This window comes from Drosophila bipectinata, chromosome 2L (genome assembly GCF_030179905.1).
Source record: "Drosophila bipectinata strain 14024-0381.07 chromosome 2L, DbipHiC1v2, whole genome shotgun sequence".
Classification (NCBI taxonomy): Eukaryota; Metazoa; Arthropoda; class Insecta; order Diptera; family Drosophilidae; genus Drosophila; species Drosophila bipectinata.
Window position 1 is genome coordinate 7,685,333 of NC_091736.1, and position 24,147 is coordinate 7,709,479.

A 24,147-nucleotide genomic window follows, 5' to 3' on the forward strand; every position below is an offset into this window, starting at 1 on the left:
AGCCCTGGAAGGATAAAAACAGCTGGAGAAGTCCAGAAGCGAAAGCTGACAAAGGAAGCGAAATGGGGTAAAAGAGTGTCAATGGAAGTCCCCGAATGGTACCCCATAGATACACTATCTCTCTCTCTCAGTTTCTCGCACTCTCTGGCCTGCTCTCTGAAGGAGCCGTGGCGGCGAAAATTCTCAACTCGGCGGCAAGCGGCTGGCTGACAGCTTTTAAATTTCAATCCAGTTCGAGTCAGCCAGCGGAGTGAACGCTTCTCTCAATTGCTCTCCCGCTTCTCTCGCGCGTTGCGAAGTTAACGGTTAACTTGAATTATAAATTTATCAAAATTCTATTTTATAACTTATTCGATGCCATATACGATATTTGAGATACAATTCGATTAGCAAGAAAGCAAAATAGATTCGAGAAACCTGTCCAGATTCGGCGGTGTCCAGATTTAGGATGCCATAAATTATTTAAGGCATTTATTTTGATTCAGTTTCGTTGGTGGCGTTTTTGTTGTTGTTGGTGTTACTGCTTGGCCCACAAAAACAGAAATTGTTTGCCCTCCAGGAGCAACAAAAACAAAGCTGGCCAAAAGCGAGAGAACTGGTCCGAAAAGTTCCGAATAGCCGACCACCAAACGCACCAAAAACACCGAATTCTCATTCATCGCCCGACAGTCGTGTGAGAGCATCTGACCGCATCGCATCCAGAAGATACAGTCGCGCCATCCAGATATTATCGCATCTTTGAGATACATTCGCGAGTGCAAATTGCAGCGGCAATACGTCAATTAACTAAATCCCATGTAGAACCATCAGTAAAGTCCACAATAAAACCAGAAACCGAGTGTACAAAAAAAAAGGAAGCGCACAGAACAAATACCGAAATCAAGCTCAAAGCTCTTCTCACCTTTTCCCGGTTACAGGTGAGTTCTGTGGCTGTCATGGGTTTGGGTGTCGAGGGGGTGGCGCTGGCTCTTTATGACCTATTTGGGAAGCGAAGGGCTTTAAATGCAATTATTCGGCAACCACAATGGATTTTGCTCAGCGAGATCAAAGCCAAAAGTAATTAAGATTTTAATATATTATTGCGGTGCCATGTGATAAGTGGAAAAAGGATTTTCCAAAGCCCAGCCGGCAGGGAGGACATGATAAAATAATTGATAATTAAATCTGATTTCTGATGTTTTATTTAATTTTTAGAGTTCATAGTCCTTGATATTGTTCATCCCCTTAATGACTTTAAATATAGTAAGTAACCTTTAAACTTTTCAAAATATTCATCTTTGGTCCCTTGAAATCAAACAGAAAATTTAATGAATTTCTGTCACGAGCAAGAGTTTTCAATTTGGAATCCTTTGTTGATTTAACAGCTGGGAACACAAAATAAAAAAACTATTCAACCCTCTGGGAGTTCAACAACTTTTCCAAAGAACTTTCTACAACTTTGCTGCAGTTCCGATTGCAATTTGCCAGCAATTCAGAATAATTTTCCCTTTGTGCTGCTCTCTAAGACTGCATGCGGGTTGATGATTATGAACGCATATTACGCATACGCCCCATCTGCCACAACCAAACGCAGCAGAAGATTGTGTTGCCTCGTAGATGGCAAGCATTTAATGGAATACCCATTGCCATTCACTATTCATTCCCCATTCGGTAATTGCAGTGCGACAACTGCACGAATTATTCCTAATGAGACAGTTAAGACGTAGTCCCGCAATGGCAGGACTCATTCCATCCGAACCAATTCCAATTCCAACCCATTTCCTTCCCATTTTATCGAAGAGAACCCTTGAGGAACACGCTCGGATTGCTTTGAATGTCGACGCTGCTGCGTTTCTTTCTCAATCTCAATTGGAATGCATTTCATTCAAGGACATCTGCAAAAAGCAGGAGGATCGCAGCAGGATAAGATGCAGAGGAGGCCTTCTGCCTTTGAGGTGGTATATTACTCAGTTTACGGGCGGATTATAGCCGTAAACCATTCGGAAGTCTGTCGTCTGGGGGTAGCTAATGTTCGCCCCTCCAATTTTTATCCATTTACCCGAAGGGCGACAAAACTAAACCAGTACGCAGGGAGATAAAATCCCCAAAAAAGGCATTTCACACTGAGGAAAAGGGAAAGTAACAGGGAAAGGAAATTCAATTTGGTTACTTCTAAGGACTTCCCACTTTAGAATGTTCCTGTTATTCTTAAGACTGAAAAACAGGGTCAAAGATCTAATAGAAACTCTAGAGCGTTAAAATTTCAATAAAATGAAATAGGCTACAGAAGATTAAGCATTGAATAATGTACAAAAATAAAAACTAGACATTTTTAAAGGTTACTTTCAGTGCAAGTCGTTGTCCTTTGCTAACCTTACTCACTGCCATTTGTTTTGTGGGTGTTTGCCATTTAATGTTTCCCCATTTTTATTGTTTTTGTGCAAACATTTCTATTTGATAGCGACTCTGGCTTTGTTTCCACCATTTTTCCCATTTGTTGATTTGATTTTCATGTTAATTTTGATCGCTCCAGTGAATCGATATTTGGCTGGGGGGGGAGATAACATTTAAGTGCGACCAAGTGTCGCCTCCAATATTTCGCAAATTTATGCTAATTATGCAAACGCCTCTGCTCCGCACAGCAAACGCTGCGTATGCGTAATATTTTTTGGCATATTGTGCTTTGTTTTGACAAAGACAACAAAGGTCACAGGATGTGGGGGAGAATGATAACAAGCGTCGAGATTTCCTTGCCAGCTATTCCAAAAATAGACAACTGAGCTCATGGTTTGAGTTCTGGTGGTAGTCGATCTGGAGGAAGTTTCTTCTTTGATTCCCAGGCGATTGGTTGGACAGGGCACTCATTACTCATGGCATGCATTCAAACAATATCCGGACTTTCGCTTAACCCTCTCGGGTTGTATCTCTTAACCCTTGTTTCGTATTGTGTCCAATAAACGTTTTTGTATCGACAATGTATTATGCGCCTTCGCTGATTTATGCCTTGTATTCCCGAAACTGTTTACTTAGAGCCCTTTTTTGGAGTGCCAGGGAATTAGTTCATCCTGCCATGTTGGCCACGCCCCATCACTAAAGCCCACCCCACTCAGCTCGCCTCCCTCATCTGTGTCCCCCATCTTTAGGTTTGTTTTGTGTGTTGCTTTCAATTTGTTTGTTTATTTCGCTTTTGGAAAAAGGTCAAAGTTGGCCACATTTTGCTTTTCGCATTCGCTTTCGACTTTCGCCCATGCGTGCTTGATAGTGTATGTGTGTGTGGCAGGAGGGGCGTGGGAGCTTGGTGTGTGGGCGGGGCGTTGGAAATTTTGTTTATGTGCCTTTCTGACATTCATTAAAAGTCCAGCTAGCGACTAAAAGTTTGAAGAGATTATCGACTCGGGGCAGTCATAATATTTATGGCCACCCACACGAAAAAGGTCAAGGCTTGACCTTTGCCTACCCCAAAACAATAACAACCGAAAACCGGAGTGGCCCCATTGTCCTGGCCCTAACAAGCGACAATAACACATGATCTGCGATAACAAAATTGAAATCAAAGACAAAGACGGCTCCCATAAAACACACAGGGAAATATTCAAGTATGGGGGGGTCTGACATTTTACAAATGCCAGCAATAAAATTAACTTAAATAACGTTTATTCTGCGCATCGAATTTCACTCAGGCCCAAGGAGGGGGTATTTAAGGATCAGGGACAGGGAGCTGTCGAGGGGTGAAAAGTCGAGGCTGCCTTGTAATGGTAAATGACTTTGACAGGCAGTGGAAAATCACAAAGGCAGAGCCGGGCTAAGGAAATTCCTGCCAAGCCAAGTACAAACAGCAATTACCCTATAGCTATAAATAAAAGGTAATAAAAAAAATGAAATTAAATGAGTATAACTATATAACTTAAATAACAAACTAAAAGTGCAATAAAATCTAGATTTCCTTAAAAACTTTTTAAATAAACACAGTCCCTCTGTTTTCATAGTTTATCCTTAACATGGACAAATATTTATTTTTTACAACCCTTTTAACTAACCCCTAGTTTATCCCCTTTAGTTTATCAATTTGAAATCATTTTTATGGGGCTGCATCTGCACTTTCACTTAAGGGCATCCCAGCACTTGCATCATAGGGAATGGAACCCATCAAGCGAGCTCTTTCCGATATGACAGCTCTCCCCAGGCGTAACCGCTTGTGTGAGTTATTATGACCTCAAAGCAAAACCCCTGCCCCGCCATGTCATAAATCGTGGAATATGCAAATTTTTTCTTTCGTGTCAACATATTGACAGCACACGGCAATATAATTCTAATATATGTTGGCCTGAGAATTCATAGCCAATGTGCAGTGTTTGCAGCTTTCGATGGGAAGGGAGCATGGCAAGGATACCACTAATTTGCGCCCCTTTCGCCGGGCAACTAATTAAAAAGTTTGCCAATGAGTTCTGTTTGAGAAGAGGCGAGATTTAATCTCACGGCAGAGTTGGGCTGGCAGCTGAGCTGAAAAGTAGGCAACAGTTTTTGTTTACTTCCCATAATACCAAGCTTGAACGTTGAGGAGACAAGTTTAGATTGATTGCTCATGAATTAATGACCGAGGAAATTATATATAATTGTAGTTCAGGGAATCAGGCAGCCGAGTACTCCATTCCATGTGCAATTACGTATTCAATTAACAATCAATTTGCATAACAAACGAGCTCACTCACACACCAAAGTAAACAATTTATTGTGTGCACAAATATGTTTATTTATTTAATTGTATGACCCGACCAAGCCAGCACATGTTTGCTTGTATATACGGGTTTATATCATGCTTATGTAGTATATGAGGTAATCCTTTTCGCAGGCGGCGTTGGGTGTGTTTCGCTCCGACATGCGAGCAACTTCCGTTTCCGGTACTCAATGCTGAAACACAAATCATATTTCCGCTCCAAATTGGCAGAGGCGCAACCAAAACGATTCTGTCAGGTAAATGGCAACAATTTGCTGCCAATTGTGACTAATTGCCAACAGCACATAAATACAAATACAGAGGCAAGAACACCCTGGCTCATACAGAGGCACGGACACACACGTGCTCGTTTGTGTAATTTGAAAATTAAACATGGCGTTCGCATTTGAAATGCACATTTCCGGTTCGTTTGTTTCGCCGTTGCCGGGGGACAGTTTCATTTATTCATTAGCCCCACAAACGGGTGCCTGACCGTTCCAAGTAATTCCGGGGTGGTGGACTCTCCTTTTTGTCCTAGTTTGCCCCATGCAACGAAAATCCTGGGTGGTGGCGGCAGGAAGGGGGGGAAAAGGCGAAAAAGAAACCTCAGCATGAAGCTTTCAACAGTTGCTGCCGCTGCAGGTGGCAACTTTTCATGATGGGGGGCGGGGCTCGAACAAAATATGTATACCGCAAGAAAACTTATAGATTTCACACGAAAGTCCTGCAAATAAAAGTCCTGCAATTTCATTGAAAATTGATTTAATAGGTTTTCCCTGTAAAGTTATTTCTAAAGACACTATTTCTCTTAACTATATTTTTTTCTCTCTGTATCGAGGTCCACCAAATGGCTGAGTTTCGCAGGTGAGCCGCACTTTGACGACATTATTACGATGTGCGGCGGGTGTTCCTGTCGCCGATGCTGTTTTTGTTGCCTTTGTATCCTCGGCGATGTTGTCCTGTCATTGGCTTAACAGCTAATGGACTCAAATGGGTCTTGTGGTTTCCGCCACACCCCCGTCCCTTTTTCTGTGACCCCTGTTGCGTGGCTCTTTCTTGGCCTCCTTTGGTCACTCGACGTTTGTCATTTGTTTTCGGCTTAACTGGGATTCTCAGACTGGCAATCATAATTAAAACGGTCAACAGTTTGGGACCGGCTCTCGGAGGATGCATCTTTCAATCGACTGGGCTTGAACCCAGTTTTCAGAGGGCTTAGCAAAAAGCAACAAAAGGAAAAGCTGACAGAGAAAGCGGGCCAAAGATAACTAACACAAAGCTGATGCCAAAGGGGGCTTTCGCATGTGAGCTGGTTCTCAGTCATAATAGGATATGAACCGCAAACCTCAACTCTTTCCTCTGTTCTCTATACGGATCCAGGTCAGACATATATATCCAGGCACTGGAAAAATATAAATAAATTCTAATAAAATCTGAAGCAGACGAGGTTAGTTAGAAACGAAACACCAATCCTAACCGCAAAGATACTCTCCATCGCAATAAGGAGAACCTCAAATTGTGGTCGCATATTGTGACCCAAGACTTCCCATTGGGAATATGCAAATGAGTTTCTGTGCAAATGCTAGTTTATTGTAATTTCTGGCATAATTACTTATCCAACAGAGATAATGGAAAATGGGACACAGCCAGGGGACGAATATTCATTTGCATAATCCTCAAACTAGCTTGAATGAGAAACAAACTGCATTGGATTATCAGGTTGCTTCTGCTGAGAACTCTTCAAATAAAATCGCAACTACTCCGTATTTTAAATATATTTTGTATAGCCTGAACCCAAGAGCCTAATCGATTGTAAATAAGAAGTTTACTCAGTGAGCAAACACTTTCAAATGAATCAACTATACAAACAGTAGGATGATTGCAAGAAATTCGCCAGGGTATGCCACAGGGATTAAGTCACTCGATGATTCACTCTCTAAGGATTTTCCACGGTTGACTTAACTTCTCAGCCTCGCATTCAAGATAAACGACTCATTGACTCAAATTTTGTTATTGAAAAGTGATAGCCGAAAAAAATGAGGACAACCGCAACCCACAAGAAAAAAGGACAACGACCAAGGGTCAGAGTAATTCCTGCGGACAAGCCGAACGACCAAAATGAGTGACAGTTTCTGAGATAGACTAAAAATAATGGGGGAAAAATGTGGGAAAATGTAGCAAGAAGTGGAGAATGGGAGGGTAATTTAATTATGCAAAAGCATCGAGGACAGCAGAAGGAAATCCGCAGTAAATGGTCCGTTGAGAGTCCTTTTCCAATAGAGGCGGCCAGGACCAATCATTAATCATTTATGCAGAGTCCGTGCAGTTACGTGTGTGTCCTTGAACGGTTGCCTTATTAATTGGAAACGATTCAAAAACACAAATCACTTCAGTGTCTGCTTTCTCCTTGTGTATCCTTCCCTATAGGATCAAGAGAAGAGCAAACAACAAGGTCTGACTCACTGACAAAGACTGAAAACCATTGTTATTTGCGCAAAGTGCTTTAGGCGCTTATCCCTCTATAAATTAAATGCATAATTTATGAACAAATCCTAATCATATGCCAATCAAGGCCAGTAAATATCTGCCGACCAACACAATATCTGGCAATATCTTCCTTAATTCATATCCGATTCCCAAGCGGAGTACCTTAAACGATTTCTAGATTGATTTGCCACCATTCTGCATCAAAATCCTGAGACAAAATATTTTTTCAATTTTTAGTCCATTTTTCCTGATAGGATCCCTTGAAAATGGGGTTTTTCCCTATATGACCTACAGGGATGGCAATATCTTTACCAATCCTGATCCGATTCCCAAGCGGAGTACCTTTAACGATTTCTGGATCGATTCTCCACCATTCTGCATCAAAATCCTGAGACAAAATATTTTTTCAATTTTTTGTCCATTTTTCGTGATGGGATCCCTTGAAAATGGGGTTTTTCCCTATAGGGCCCACAGCGATGGCTATATCTTCCCCAATTCTCATCCGATTTTCAAGCGGAGTACCTTAAACGATTTCTGGATCGATTCTCCACCATTCTGCATCAAAATCCTGAGACAAAATATTTTTTCAACTTTTGTCCATTTTTCGTGATGGGATCCCTTGAAAATGGGGTTTTCCCCTATAGGGCCCACAGTGATGGCTATATCTTCCCCAATTCTCATCCGATTTTCAAGCGAAGTATCTTAAACGATTTCTGGATCGATTCTCCACCATTCTGCATCAAAATCCTAGAACAAATTATTTTTTCAATTTTTTGTCCATATTTCCTGATAGGTTCCCTTGAAAATGGGGTTTTCCCCTATAAGGCCCACAGTGATGGCTATATCTTCCCCAATGCTTATCCGATTTTCAAGCGGAGTATCTTAAACGATTTCTAGATTGATTCGCCACCATTCTGCATCAAAATCCTGAGACAAAATATTTTTTCAATTTTTAGTCCATTTTTCCTGATAGGATCCCTTGAAAATGGGGTTTTTCCCTATATGACCTACAGGGATGGCAATATCTTTCCCAATCCTGATCCGATTCCCAAGCGGAGTACCTTACACGATTTCTGGATCGATTCTCCACCATTCTGCATCAAAATCCTGAGACAAAATATTTTTTCAATTTTTTGTCCATTTTTCCTGATAGGATCCCTTGAAAATGGGGTTTTCCCCCATAAGGCCCACTGGGATGGCAATATCTTCCTCAATTATCATCCTATTCTCACTAGCAAAAAAAAATAACCGTCCTTTGAAATTTAAAGTGTAGCTGTGTTAACCCTATCATTGGCATTTGGTAAAATTGGCAAAATACTAATTTGGTATTAAAACCTATTTAAACCAGTAGGCCATGACTGTTCGGTTCCGTTTTCTATAAAAGGCGAGAATTTCCACATTCCTATTCAGTTTCGTAAGAGGCCTCCAGTAGGAGGTTCTCTAATAAACTCACCCCTTCTTTTCTTATTTTTATTTTCGTTTTTATTTTAATATTGGATTGGGTAATATCCCTCATCAGTGTCCATGATTCCATGATGCTTCCGGTGGAAAATTAAAAAAAAAGGTAGAAGAAATTCAAGTTTCACTTTAAATAATCTTTTTTTAATTTGTTTCTTATTTTTTCAATTATTATTATTTTTTATTTTATTTTTATTTTTTTAATAATTGTAAAAGTTGACTGTTTAGTTTTTCGTAGGGATAACTTTTTCCGTATTTTGTTTGTATTTAAATGCAAAGGTCATTTAATCGACCAAATGATTAAAAAAACGTTTGTGACTCCATCTCGTCCTGACTATCTCATTTTTTTGTTTATTTTTATTTTCGTTTTTATTTTAATATTGGATTGAGTAATATACCTCACCCATGAATCCATAATGGTTCTGTTGGAAAATTAAAAACAAAAAAGGTAGATGAAATTCAAGTTTCACTTAAAATAATCTTTTTTTAATTTGTTCCTTATTTTTTCAATTTTTATTATTTTTTATTTTATTTTTATTTTTTTAATAATTGTAAAAGTTGACTGTTTAGTTTTTCGTAGGGATAACTTTTTCCGTATTTTGTTTGTATTTAAATGCAAAGGTCATTTAATCGACCAAATGATTAAAAAAACGTTTGTGACTCCATCTCGTCCTGACTATCTCATTTTTTTGTTTATTTTTATTTTCGTTTTTATTTTAATATTGGATTGAGTAATATACCTCACCCATGAATCCATAATGGTTCTGTTGGAAAATTAAAAACAAAAAAGGTAGATGAAATTCAAGTTTCACTTAAAATAATCTTTTTTTAATTTGTTCCTTATTTTTTCAATTTTTATTATTTTTTATTTTATTTTTATTTTTTTAATAATTGTAAAAGTTGACTGTTTAGTTTTTCGTAGGGATAACTTTTTCCGTATTTTGTTTGTATTTAAATGCAAAGGTCATTTAATCGACCAAATGATTAAAAAAACGTTTGTGACTCCATCTCGTCCTGACTATCTCATTTCTTTGTTTATTTTTATTATTTTCTTAATTTTGTTTTCGTTTTTATTTTAATATTGGATTGAGTAATATACCTCACCCATGAATCCATAATGGTTCTGTTGGAAAATTAAAAACAAAAAAGGTAGATGAAATTCAAGTTTCACTTAAAATAATCTTTTTTTAATTTGTTCCTTATTTTTTCAATTTTTATTATTTTTTATTTATTTTTTATTTTATTTTTTTTTTTTTAATAATTGTAAAAGTTGACTGTTTAGTTCTTTTGTAAGGATAACTTTTTCCTTATTTTTTTTGTATTTATGTAAATGCAATGGTAACTCTAATTCACTGAAGAAAAATTAATCTATGTTTTATGATACAAATTATTTTCCCATTGGGTTTTCTCCTTAAGTTCTGTTCCTCGTCGGGATCTGTTGTTTAGGCATTTAGAAATTTTGTAAATGCTAATAATAAAAGCTTATTATTTACTCATTTATTTTTTTAATCAATCGACTTTTAAAACTTCATTTATTAATCTTCTTAACCTCTATTGGGTTCTGCCAACCCTGCAACCTTACCTTTTCTTCATTTATTATTTAATTTTTTTTTAAGTACTTATTGAAGAGGCAGTTTCTTTGCTGTGGTATCAGTTGGTATCAGCACATGATACAATTATACATGGTAATGAATTATTTGTGTTATTTACAAAAAGTCTCTTTAAACATTTTTTTTTATTTACTATTTTTATTCTCTTGACGTTAAGTTCTCACGACTGTGATTTTAGCCCATTTGCATCTCATTCATCACAGACCAGCTAACAATTATCCCATTGCCAGCCATGTATAATTCTTGGAAGAGCAATTTGTTCGGCTGATTGCCGCGAAAACAAAGGGCCGCCACTGTCTGACAACTGTCAACATCTTCTGACAGAGTCCTGCGAGGCCTGCGATGACGGGGGACTGATCAAAGTTGGTGTCTCTGCGGTTTTCGGCCATTATGGGGATTAATTGAGGCATTGTCTGCTGGTTGGGTTGGTTTCGCTTTCCTTCTGCCCATCCTGCAACTGCGGGCATATGTCAATGACGTCAGCACATTGGGCGATGATTTGCCCGGGAAACTCAGCCGCCCAGGTCCCATCCACTCCCCCATCCCCGCCTAGCCAGTCGAGTATGCGCTAATTAACTGCGAGAGTTGGTAGGAAATGTGCCGACTGTCAGCCGGAATCGGTTAATTAATCTCTTTACCGGTTGGCGGTGCTAAGCGAAAGCGAAACTGAGACCGAAAACGAAACCATTTCAGCATTTTGGTGGCACTTCCGTTCGTCTTCGCGGCTAAAAGTGTGTCAGGGCCCAGAGAGTAATGTCCTTGGACACCATTTCCATGCAAATCAGAATGGTAAAAACATTTTCCAAAATACAAACCAACAACGACAGCAAACAAACCCCCGAAATCCATTCTAGCGCTATAAACTTATTTCTTACTTTTTATGGTGGCATCGTCATATGCCGAATCCGACCAAAAACTTTTCAATTTTGACGGAAAATAACAGAAGGCGAGGAAAAGTCCTTCAAGAGCCTGCTTCTGGTAGCGGAGTAGGGATTTCTGTTTGTTCCATAAAATAATAAAAACGTGTGAGCAACTCAAAGAGATTTCTGCTGAATTCAATTTTCCAGGGCGCAAAAAAAAATAACATTACAGAAGGAGAAAACCGAAGACGATGGTGACAGAAAAAATATTACAAAAAAAAACATACGAGAACGTCAACAAGGACATGGCTGCCAACAGGCAACTGGCAGGATTCCCTGCCTCAATTGTTTGGGGATTTTTGGGGGGGGGGGGGGGGGGGGGGGGGGGAACGAGAATGGTGGAGGTGTGTCTGCTGGGATGACATTTTAATAAAAATAAATTTGATCAACACTTTTGTTTGCTCAGTTTCGATTTCATGTTCGATGCCTGCGGCGTCCGATTTACGCATACGAACTGGAATGGTATTTATTCAAGAAAAACGAAAATAAAATTCTTAGAATATTTTAAATGCGGAAAAATAAATACCAACTTTTGGGGATAGATGTTGTCAAATAATACTTACCCTTTGCCATCCATTTAAAAACTTTAAATGGAAAACCTCTGCTGTTACATTTTAAAACTTTATCAAAAAAGGGGGACCACACCCACCCAAGATGACCTTTAAGACATGTGTGGAATTCTAAAAAAAGAAACCCCAAAACTGATAGAAATCGCAATTTATGGTTCCAGTTGCCCTCCATCTGAACTATGGTAGTGATATTTTGTATTTGCGGTTCTGTGCGAATGTCATCGGGGTCGACTTCCTCGCTTCCTTGGCAATTACAAATGTCACCTTCCACATAAACACATTGTTGTGCAATCAAACAGACCGTAAATAACAAAAACCATCCAAATTTACGAGCCAGTACTCGAGGGTGTGGGGCATTTCTGCACTTCCGTTGCATGTCCGTCTTCGTTCGCTTTTATTACATCCGGTTTTTGTTTGCGGCGAGGGGGGGGGGGGGGGGTGGATCCGGCATGAATTCAACATGGCCATGAAGTTTCTGGAAATCCGCATCCGCATTCGTATCCGCAGACGGTGACTCGTTGTCATTACCACGTAGTTGAAACATTAAAATCGCATTTCAAGATCCGAGGACAAAAAACTCGGCGGGTGGTCAATATTCCTGACCTGCCCGAAACCAAAGTCAATGTGGAAGCTTGCCAGGAAAAGCTTTTTCCTTTGCTTTTTGTTTGCTTTTCTCTTACTTTTTACTTGCTTTTCATTGCTTTTTCCACACTTATTTCACTTTATTTTTTTTTACAATCAATTTTATTGATTCGAATTCGCATTTGATTGCATTGCAATCCACTTTGATGAAAGTCAAGTTTCACTTTCCTTAATTATGTGCTCTTGCCAAATTCAATTTGCAAACTCATAGATACACTCTGGCCAACCAGCATACTCTCCTACACACACAAACACACACTCACATATAAACATGAATAAATAGAGATAATTTCGCACGTACTTTTCGGGGCAAATAGCCGGCGTCCATTTTCCATGCAGACTTGTGCGGAACTGACCAACAATATATATTGTACATATAGTGGCCCAAAGCGAGATTTGTTTATTTGCTTGTCACATTATCTAGTTTCCACATGCGTTTGTTTTACGTTATTCATCCCATTTGGCCGCTTTTCTTGGCCATTACCATTGCTATTGCCATTGCCATTTCCATTTGGTTGATCTGCGGAAATGGGAAAATGCGATGAGATGAGCCGAAAGAAATGGTTAATGCGAGAGAAGAACTAAATGAAATGGAGAAAGCATTTCACACCACATCTAAGCTGTATTTAAATATTCAGAAAGGTGCCAGGAAAAAGTACTTTTTCTTAAAATTAATAGAATCCGTCTCTTGGTAAAAGTATTTACATAATTCGGCCATTTCCTATACTTTGCCCTTGATTGCCTTTAATTACCCCATCCTGGAGCACAACTCTTCAAGAGCCCCATTAAATTTCTACCAATTAACTTGGCTAATGCCCTTCCATTCACACTTGGCCAAACAAAATGGAACTAGAACGTAATGGCTTAATTAATATTATTAACCAAGCGTTCTCGCCGGTTCGCCAATGACCTTCTAATTATTGTTTCGCAAGCGATAATCATAAGTAGTTAGTTTTTATATGTGGGTCCCTTATTTCCTCTGGAGTGCCACGCCCCCTTCCCTATTCTCTAAGCCATTTTGGACGCCCATTCGCACGCATGAAATTGAGCGACAACGAATTTCTAAGCGAAACTTTTAGCGTGCCGCCAAATTATGAGTTTACACGCAACAACAAGGAACTGCGTGTGTGCTCCTAGAGAGAATGGGATCTGGAACCATGGGGCCTTGAAAGTTTTCCACTCCCAGCACTAGTGACACCCCACACCCCCTCCTTCATTTCTCCCTTGAGAAAAGGGTGCGGTTTTTCCAGCACTCGAGAAAATATGAAAAACATTTCCAATAACGATTCGTTGTTTATTTTTATTAAAATTGTAATAGTAATTGTTATTACAGTTATATACTATTATTGTACAGCTAATTCTTTTAATTTAAAATTATCTAAATTGAAATTTTATTTCTTAAGCTAATTTTTTTCTCAGTGTGGGTCGTTTTTAAAAGGGCTCGACTCCTAGGAAAAAGTTGATTTGACTGGCGTCGAGACAAATCACGTTGACTGGCTCAACATGACAGCTGCCCCAGGACCTTCCTGCTCCTGCCCCCGGTCCCCGGCCACCGGCCCCTGGCACCTCTAGCCTTGTCTGATGCCAAGGCAAAGCGATGATAAATGAACCCACTGAAAGTGACACTGATTTTTGGTCAGCTGCAGTTGATTTCCAGTCGAAGCGTGCACACATTGCGTATGAGTAATGTCCTTGTTGTCATCCATTTCCACCAGGACTCTAACATTTTGTAACCCTCATTTTCGTTCTCCCTCCAACATTTTTCAAGTGCGGCTGTCGCATTATTGACAATTTTATTAGGCCATTTTTGTTTGCCTGTTTATAATGCCGCCCGCATAAAGTAAACTCGTTAATTTCATAACATATGCCAGCACATTTGGATTACAGGGTCGTGGAGGGTAATCCAAAATGGGGGAAGGAGAGTAGGGAGCCTGCCGGATTGTTTGCCAATGTGTTGTTGATGGCCTGTTGACACAGTCGTGTGTGGCATAAAAACGACATCAGAGCCTGGGGAATAAAAACCAAGTGTCGGACTGCAGTCCTTGATCGCTTGTCATCAGAACTGATTACCAGATTTGAGGTTCTTGAATAAATAATTGCTAATTTGCTCATGGAACTTGTACGAAAAGCGGTTTTTACTTCTTATATGCATATCCAGCACCTCAAGCAACTGACGTCTATATAAAGTTTTTCTTTGATATCCTTATCTGCCTGAGGGGCATTATCTTACTCAGCCGGCGAGTGCCTTATGATGACACTCTCATATAAGATAGTTGGATAGATCACACACAAATCCCCATGTCCCCAGGTCTATACCCGGGAAAATAATGAAGGGCTTTATTGGAAGCAGCTTTTCTTTAGGAGCGCTGATCCCTTTCTAAATAGCTTCTTAATTTATAATTTAATTTATTAAATTATGACTTAGGAGTCAGAGTCGTATTTAATGAAGATTAATAATCGAAATTTCCACAAGTAAAGTTTCGTTGTGTCATTTCACACAACCCTTGAAATTAACTTTTTAGTGAACTGTGTTAGTGACATTGGTAATACTAATTTGGTATTACAACAAATTTACTCCAGCAGGCCATGACTTTTGTTAAAAAGTTAGCACCGTTTTCTATAAAAGGCAAGCATTTTAACATTCCGCTTCAGTTTCGTTAAAGGACTCCAGTAGGAGGTTCTCTGATAAACTCCCCTTTTTCTTTTCTTATTTTTATTTTTTTTTTAATTTTGGATTGAATAAATAATCTAATATTCTCTCATTAAATTAATTGAAACATTTTTTCTTATTTTTGAATTATTTATTTTATTTTGCCAAAAAAAATATTTTACTATTAAAAAAAATTCATGGGTTGCTTATCACTCCAGCATCCTTCCGCTTTGCAATTGGAGACTAATGGTCTGTTGTTTTCCTTTAAAATTTTTTTAATTATATTAAAATTCTTCCATAAATTCCAAAATGAAGAAAGCTTAATATCCTTTCCAGGCTCTTCGTTTTCTTTTTATCAATTGTAGATTTTTTTTTTCTATTTTATTATTTTTTTATTAAATTAAAACTATGGGTCCTAAAATGTGCCCACAGCGCGTTGCTTTAATAAAAAGTTAAACAGGTTAAATGAACATAAGAAATTGAATTTTCAGCTCAAATAACCTTTTTTTTATTCTTTGTTTTTCTATTATTATTATGTTTTATTTAAATAAAACTATGGGTCCTATGTAATTGACCAGGAAGGCCAAAAAACAAAGGGTAGATGAACATATGAAATTGAAGTTTCAGCTCAAATAATCTTTTTTTTTATTTTTTCCTTATTTTTTCTTTTATTATTTTTTATTAAATTAAGACTATGGGTCCTAAGATATGCCCACAACGGTTTGTTTTAATGAAAAGTTAAAAAGGATAGATGAACATATGAAATTAAAGTTAAAAAATATCGAAGACTTATGTTTATATTACAGACATGTTTTATCTTTATTTTTTTTTTACCTTTTTTTTTTATGACCCCACAAAGGCACCCTGGACATTGGATGTCTTTTAAGGTAGCAAGAAAACCCATCTACGAAATTAAACGATCAATGCCGTCTTCTTACACAATATTTTATTTCACTATTTCTGTTCAGTTTCTGAATAATTTGGCCGTTTTGGGATCTTTTGGAAAGTAGAAAATCCATTTATCCAATGCACGCAAGTGCCACTATGCAAATGCCAAGCCACAAGAGCCTTGCTTTCCGCAGGCCCAGAAAAAAATATTGATTACACTTGAAAAGGCAGTTGGGAAAATTTACATATTTTTCTGTACCGGAAATATGGAGAATCGGTAAATCAGGGCAAATAATAGAAGAGGCGGAGATATTGAATGGAAAAAATCGTAAAGCTGAGAACTTGGTGCAAGTGTAATATCCAAATGTAAAGCTTTATTTTGGCATTTGTTTGTGGTTTTTATTTGTGGATTTTTAATGCTTAAAATATCAGAAAACTTTAATTATGCCACATTACAGCTGCTGTGGGTTGTTGTAAAATTATGACAAAATAAACTCTATTGTTTAAAGTTGGTATATTTTAAAATGTTATTTATGGAAATGTGTTGAAAAGTAAGACTGCCAAAAAGTTTGTCTTACCTTTCCTCAGTATTTTTCCAACATAAATTAATGTTAAACAGTCGCCATATGTCCATAAAACTGTACTTTGGGCCAACATTTGTTTTACCCCGAAAAGTTCAAAGTTCAGACGCGTGCCTGAGAAGCGTAACCAGAACATGACTGACAATTCCCAGGAGCAGGAAGGAACCGAAGAGAAATCAACAGTTTGCCATTCTTACCGCACTTTCAGCTCTTACTTACCCCTGCCGACAGCCCGTTCTGCGGAAATGCGAAAATCCAGTAGAAGCATTTAGGCCAAAAGATATATTTTCCTTTCCTCTTCATATTCCGTTGATGATGATAATTGCGAAGGCGACGGCCACTAAAACATTGAGAACGCTCCATTGAGCAGGACCTCGTAAATCAAAAGCAATGAGCTTCGAAACTTTGGCAGGATGCCTGGCAGGACATCCGCCTACGCAAGGACCAAAGTCAATCTGGCTGGAGTGCTCTTAAAATTCGATGAGATGAGCTAATCGCCGCACTTTGCTAAATGTTGGCTCAGCTGAGCGCGTTCAATCAACGGGAGGGCCACGTCGGCATTCTTGGCTATTTCGGCAATTATATTTGGGGCAGAAACAAATCAACAAATGTGTAATTACAGTAGCAGGACAATGGGTCTTCGAGGATACAGAAAAAAACAAAAGTGGCTAGAAGTGACTTGGCTTTGATATGCTTAGGATTTTTGTTCCAAAAAAATATAATAGTTGGCATTAAACCAAAGAAAATCAAAGCTTAAATATATATACCGATTTAATATTATTTCTTTATCTATGTTCTGCTTTTATTCCATTTTTTTTAAGCCAATGGCAACTTCAACTCCACGGCAACCAAACTTTTGAGATACGAGTATTCAAGCATTATTTCCGCCTGGTAGATTTAGCAAAACTTACCATGCTGATACTTTGTCAACTTTTGTCTTGCAAATACTTTGGATAAAACCTAATTTAAGTCAAACTCAACATTATTCATTTCAGCTAAACCAACTGTGACGTGCTCTTAGATGAAAGGAACGTGCGATGCAATTGAATCCAAGCAGACAAACTGAAACGCACTACTGGATTGTGAGTATCCTTTTTCTCATCGACCTTGAACTTCCAAGTTTTATAGCATATTTTCCCCAACTTGACAACTCCTTGCGGTTTCTAGCTCGGCTTGCAATTATCGGGGCATAAAAATGGCAGGGCAAAAGTCAAAATTGTTGCCAAAAAAAAGGGGAAAATTGAATGGGTTGGGGAGATAAGTGCACACAAATGCAAAACGAAATGGTGGAAGGGCTGATGTGGCATTGTCTCGGAATTGGCAGGATGCCAGGCTAGCAGGAAGTGCCCTCGGAGGCAGGATGAGCCCCAGAGCCGGAGACAAAGCCTGCCAGGCAATGTGTGCGTCCTGGCAATAGAATTTTATTGCTCTAAAAATTGTTTGGAAAATTACAAAATTGTTGGAGAACGCGAGCATTTTGGCTTCTTGGCTAAAGACTCAATTGAAAAGGGTTAAAGCGGAATAAAACTGGGTCCTTGGGCAATTCATTTATTAGACAGACAGAGAGAAATGTCCATCGCTGGCTTGCGAACTAGATATAGCTAGCTATCTGGTGCATCTTTAAGCTATTTCCTTAAAGTAACTTCAATTTCTTATTAATCTTTTAATATAAATAGTTCCATTGATTCGATTGACCGACTTAGATAAACTTGTCCTTTCATTCCTGCCTCCCCTACAGGCATTCCTGGTGATGCATATTTCATGGAAAATCCAGACACATAGTCAATAAATCATTCGTGGCCCTAGGCCACAATGAATCGACAGATTCCCATACACTCCCTCTGATTTCTATCGGGCTCGTGTCAGGACTGACATTCTTTGGCCTCGTCTCTGACCCGAAATGACAACTGCAATTGACATTTCTGGCTGCAAAATTGATGATCCGCCTCGGCTGCCATTTGAATCGGTGTCTGAATCTGATTTCGAATTTTCCGACTGCCCTTAAAATTGAGAAGATTCCCCATTGCCAATGACTTGTAACCACCCACCAGGCTCTCATAAAAAACAGAAATATATGTACAATTTGATTAGAAAGTCCAAGCGGGCAGAACCAAGTCTAATGACCCTTTTTTTTTGGGAACGAAGATGTCAAACTGTTCACTGAACTTTACTCAAAAAAAAATTTGATTTATTTTTTTTTGGGTCATAAAAAGGTCAAATGTCCAGATATAATTGATTAATTATAGTTGAGAGAATCTTTAAATTTTTAACCTCGTAATATATTTCATATATTTCTTTTTTACAGACCCTTTTTTGGTGTGCCTTAGGAGGTTTGGTATTGGGTGGAATTGTTGTCATCTCATATTGGATAAGACGATGCAGGTATGTATTTCAATAGCGTCAATCCCTTTTTGGAATTTTTTAAAAAATATAAAAATAGCGCATTTGTTGTCTGCGATTCGCGTGGCCAGAAGCGCAGCAGGAAAACTCTTTAATCCAATTAGTGACTGTTGGTTTGGGCATGTTAGCCATTTCCTATCTATCTCTGGCATTTGTTTGAAAAAAAAATATTTCAATTTTCGATGGACTAAGTCCCGCGACACGTGATGCCTTGGAAAAAAGGCGAGACAACGTGAACGGGCCAACGACCAGAGGGTTTACACGTGGGGATTTCTATCGTTTTCCCCTCTGACGGGAGGGAAAAAAATAAAAAAACTGTATGGTTTTGTGGCTTTTTTTTACTATTTTCTACTATTTGTGACAGAGAACTTGTGGTGACATTTGAAAAGACGCAAAATTGCCAGTTGGCCGAGCAGAACAACTGAATAATTCAGGCCGGCAATTGGACGAGCCGAGGACTGTTTGAGCAATTAAGTTAATGATGCAAGGTCACTGGAAATGGGCCTGGCCCAAGCCCCGGCTGCTCAAGCCCTTCCCCAAAAAACAGCTCTGACGACCTGCCACCCCCAACAATGACGCAGTTGACTTTGGGCAGTCTGGAGGGCGGTGACCAGTAGGCGCTGCTCATCAAATTCCCATTCCCGTTTCGGGGTTTCATTACGATAGTTGGCGCCAGCTTGTCCGTACAGACAGTGATATATATATGCTATAAACATACAGTAAGGATTCAGTAACTTAAACTAAAAATTAGGAGAAAATATCACCAGGAATGGTTTTGAAAAATAAAAGAAAAAGTTTACTATTTTATTATATGTATTTGGCAAAAAAGTTTCACGAAATATTCCAATTAGTTGTCTACTTTATGGAACAAATGTATATTAAAGGACACGCAGTGGCAACAAAGCACTAAAAGGACAACTGACCGCGCCGAAAGGCTTCCATTTTCCATTTTCATTCCGCTCCCACCATACTTTCATGTTGGCTTCACGCGAGGCCAGCGCGTAAAAACTTTTCCAATTTCCATATGGAGCGATCAAAGGCAAACCAGCAAACAAACAAACTGTAATATTTGCATATAGCCAAATGTCCTGGGAGTAATGGAAAATGGAAAAAGGTATGGGAGGAAGAGTCGGGGGACTGGGCGAGTGGTTGAGTGGCTTAGTGGTGCGGGTGGAGCTGGTGGTCAGAGCGAAGGTAAACAGTCGTTGAGCGGGTCATGATTAATGTGTCACGAAGTGGGCAACACCGCAACTATTTGCCGCAAATACACACGACACATAAACATAAAATGGCAGACATGGCACATTGTTTCAAAGGTATTTTAAACAAAAGAATAAAAAAGACTTATAAGTGGGAAAGTGGCAAGCATAAGCCATGAATATTTGGTCCTTTAATTGGAATTTAAAAATTCTTACTAGTAATATTAATAAAAAAAAATCCCAGTCAATGGTACTAATACTTTACTGACCACAAACATACGTGTATATACTCCCCATACCCTTAAGCCCTCTTTCTTGACCTTGTCCTTATTAGGCCAACATTTCCTGGCCCAAGTTTTGCACCACGGTACATTGTTAGCCCATTGTCAAGCCAAACAGACTGGCATGCCAAGTTCAACGGGGCTGGGCTACAACCCGGGTCTGGGCCCGAGGGGTTTTAGCCAAGCAAGAGCAAATAAAAGTGGAATGAATACGCTCAAACGACAGCCATTCGACGACGACACTCGCCATGAGTCAGTTGGAAATTGTCATAAAAATTAAAAATCAATTTTTATAATCCAGTTAGAAGGGGAAGACGCACAGCCAGGAGAACGGAGAGAGACAGATAGAGGGCGGTGTGAGCGAGAAAGGGCTGGTCGGACCGACGCGACGAGTCGGCCACGAATACAACCGCAAACGTGAAGCGATATGAGCACGCAAACATTCTAAGCCACTCACCCACATGCCGCCATATTGTATAGTACATACCGTAGTATATACTTCTGGGTGAAAAACACACCTCAGTCGGACTGGAATGAAGAAATTTCATAGTTTTCGCCCCAGTCGAAACGATATTCGGTATCGCACCTTCATTAACGGACGACCCGAGCACCGTGTTGGCCGCGTTTTCATGGCTTAAATATTTAACCAATTTACACCGCAGCCTATACTACGTTAAATTTTCGGCGCGTCAGCGAGTGAGAAACTTTGAAAACTTGTTGGAACTTCGAAAAGTTAATTTTGGTGGCATCCCTTCCCTCCAATCAAGGGGCAAAAAAATTTCTAATCCATTACATGGCAAGCGGTAGTGCGACACCGAAAACTCAACTCTTTACCAGCAGAGAAACTTTGTGACGCAGCTCTAAACTATTTAAGAATTTATTAAAATTTGTCTGACCCAATCAACAATGAGTGCAACCATAATGAAGCCGAAGAGGTCGTGGCAAGTGCTGGTCTAGGGGCAACTAACTCCCCAGGCTCAATCATCAGAAACAGGTGCCACTTGCTCTCAGGACCCTTAACCGCTACTTCCATCCACCATCGTTTTCATCATCATTTTTAATGTGCAATTCTATTTTTGTGCCAGCCATTTGCGTGGGAAGATGAAATAAGCTGGGTTCCTTGGAATAATGCAAATTATGCTATTTTTTTGGCACAACAAGATGATGGGGGATTTTCCTTAGATTAATCGAGTGGGAAATTCGAAATGCGGAAATGTTTCTCGACAAGTGTTTAAAAATGTAAGAATTTTTATAAAGTATTTTTAAATTCATAAGAGGTGTTTGAAGAACTTAGAAACAAATTTTTGTAAGATAATATTTTAAAAGGTTACAGATATTTTTAATTATTTGCTACAATTTATACCAAAAACTGAGTTTTTAAGCCAGTATCTTAAATAATTGGGACAAATATGCAAAAATGAATAACAAAACAAATGTAGACAAAGTTTATCAACTGAAAGTTTTCCTCGATAACAACTCACCCACTTCTTAATCATTTTTGTTTGTGCTGCCGTATTTTAAAAAGCCCACATAATACCAACAAAAATAATTAGTAATTGGGTATGGGCATGGAAAAATTGTCCACCTATTTTTAACTCTCAGCATGAGTAATATCTTCAGGTTAGGCCTCTTCCAAAAGCAATTCAATTAAATAGCTAGGACTTAATGTCTGGAACATTGAACTAAGCCTTCGGTTGAGCCGCAGACGACGAGCCACCCGATATTGATTAATGACATGTGCTTTTATTGGAACACGTTATAAACAACAAAGCCCTCTCCTAGCCGCATCGCGTTTCTTTCGACCATTTACCAAAAATGACAATTTAATTTGCAACCAACAAGCTAGTGACGGACAGGATAATGCAATAATCAAATTGAAGGATAAACCCGAGACCGACTTACATATCGTGATTGCAAATATGAATATGAGCACGACACCCAGACAGCCGGAGAGGGGGCGCGCTCGTGAACACCTGAAAGTCAAAGGAAAAATAAAACGTACCACTTGCAACTCAAGACACCGTTTCTTAAAGAAAAATCAATAAAGTGTCTTGAAAGTAAAAGCAAGAAACGAACTGTGCCTGATTAGATAAATGGTCTAAAGCGTGCTGGGGGGCAAGAGGAAATCAAATACGATTAAATCGGCCAACAACAATGAGCATGCAACAGCAATAGCAAAAGAAAAAACACAATTTAAAATTAGAATTAGACAATTAGACAAATGGGCCCAGAGCGGCAAAAACGTGCAGTTCACATGGCAGAAGAAAGGCGGCCCTATGTACACATATAGGGCTCAATGTCACGCAGCCACAAAAACCAACACCGTGCCCCACTCATACTGTTAAGAAACAAAGGGACGTGCGGCACACGGGGCGTATGATTTATTTAAGCGTCTATTAAAGTCCTTTCCATTGTTCCGCTTGTGCGAGTGTAGTTCTTCACTTCTTGTTTTTGTTGTGGTTTACTTTTCAGAGTGCGAAGGACATTCGTTGAACTGCAACGCAATTGCTTTCGGTAAAATAACTTCAAAAGTTTTGCATGTTGAAGGGGCGTGTACTTTTTAATTAACACAAAACATTCAGGCAGCCCAACAATAGCACAAACTAAAGTGCCATAGACGTGGATGTGTTTGAAATTTAAATCTGATCTACGTCAGATATTTAATTTGCAGCTATGGCCTAAAGCAAAGAAGGCCACTTGAAAAACAGTGAGGCATCCATTAGTGGTAATTGGGGAAAACCTGACATGCGATAAGCAATTATTATTAGGCTCTAATTGGCTATTTCAATCTTTTTATATGTTCGTAATCGGCACGAAAACAATCATTAATCATTAAAATTAATGTCAATCTCTTTTGGGGGGACTCACTGTAAAAAAGAAATTATAAAGAAATATGAACTTATCGCATCTCTCGCTAATCGAATCAAAAATGCATTTCGGAAAAGCAATCAATATAATCAGATATCAGCTTTGAAATCGAAATGAAATGTTGAATGGGGTCAAGTTGATTTCCCTCGCATCACAATTCATCAAATTCAAATATCCCCCCACCCTCTGTACAAAAAAAAAAGTTAAAGTGAAAAATTCAATTGTAAACTAAATTTCTGTAACCATCGAACCACAAATATAGGTGTCGTGCCATTTTGGACTGTAGCGAGGTTTTGCTAAGCGATCGGGATCGGTAGGTAAATTTGCTTTGCAAGTCAAGTTTTCGATCGAAGCAAATTAGCCAGCAATTTGAGAGCAAATAAAATCACCAGAGCAAATCAAAAGCAAACAAACTTATGATTTATTTCAACTTCTAAATTGGCTGCATAAATTAAACCAAACAAATAAGAAAAACACTCAAACACGCTGAAATTTGTTAAATTTCTTTTTATTTCTATTATTCACGCAATTTTTTTATGCAAATTTTCTAGATTACGCTTCTATACAAATTGGCTGCAAATTAGTTTAGTTGATTTGAAAAATTGGCATATGATCGAAAGCATGTTTCACCTTTCATTTAAACTTTATTTAAATTTTAAACTTACATTTACTGGAAGAAAACACACTCATTTTAAAATCAAAACAAAGAACTTGGCTAAGTTCGTTATCAAAATGCTTTTGTGATTGTCTTTTACAGCAATTATTATTCTGGTTCAATTATTTTACACTCTTTGAACGATTGTTGAGCAAATGCAAACGCAATTGCAACTGCCGGGGTGATATTAGCTTATAGATATACATTTTAATTTCCCCTTTATTTACGTTTCACGAAACGCTTCTGTTC

General features: G+C 38.7%; 1 protein-coding gene across 8 annotated transcripts in view; it reads left to right on the forward strand.

Moving 5' to 3' along the window:
* The first annotated feature begins 250 nt into the window (after window positions 1–250).
* Window positions 251–24,147, forward strand: part of Slob (Slowpoke binding protein) — a 38,065-nt gene continuing 14,168 nt past the window's right edge. For 3 of the 8 annotated variants that reach the window (XM_070277865.1, XM_017253314.3, XM_043211417.2), the window contains exons 1-2: window positions 17,506–17,577; window positions 18,801–18,877. In XM_070277865.1, the coding sequence (XP_070133966.1) occupies window positions 18,872–18,877 (6 nt within the window). In that variant the 5' untranslated portion in view covers window positions 17,506–17,577; window positions 18,801–18,871. Of the gene's footprint in view, window positions 918–8,579; window positions 8,742–17,490; window positions 17,578–18,800; window positions 18,878–24,147 lie in introns of those variants that run through there. The other 5 variants (XM_070277866.1, XM_070277868.1, XM_070277867.1 and 2 more) reach the window with 4 other exon arrangements.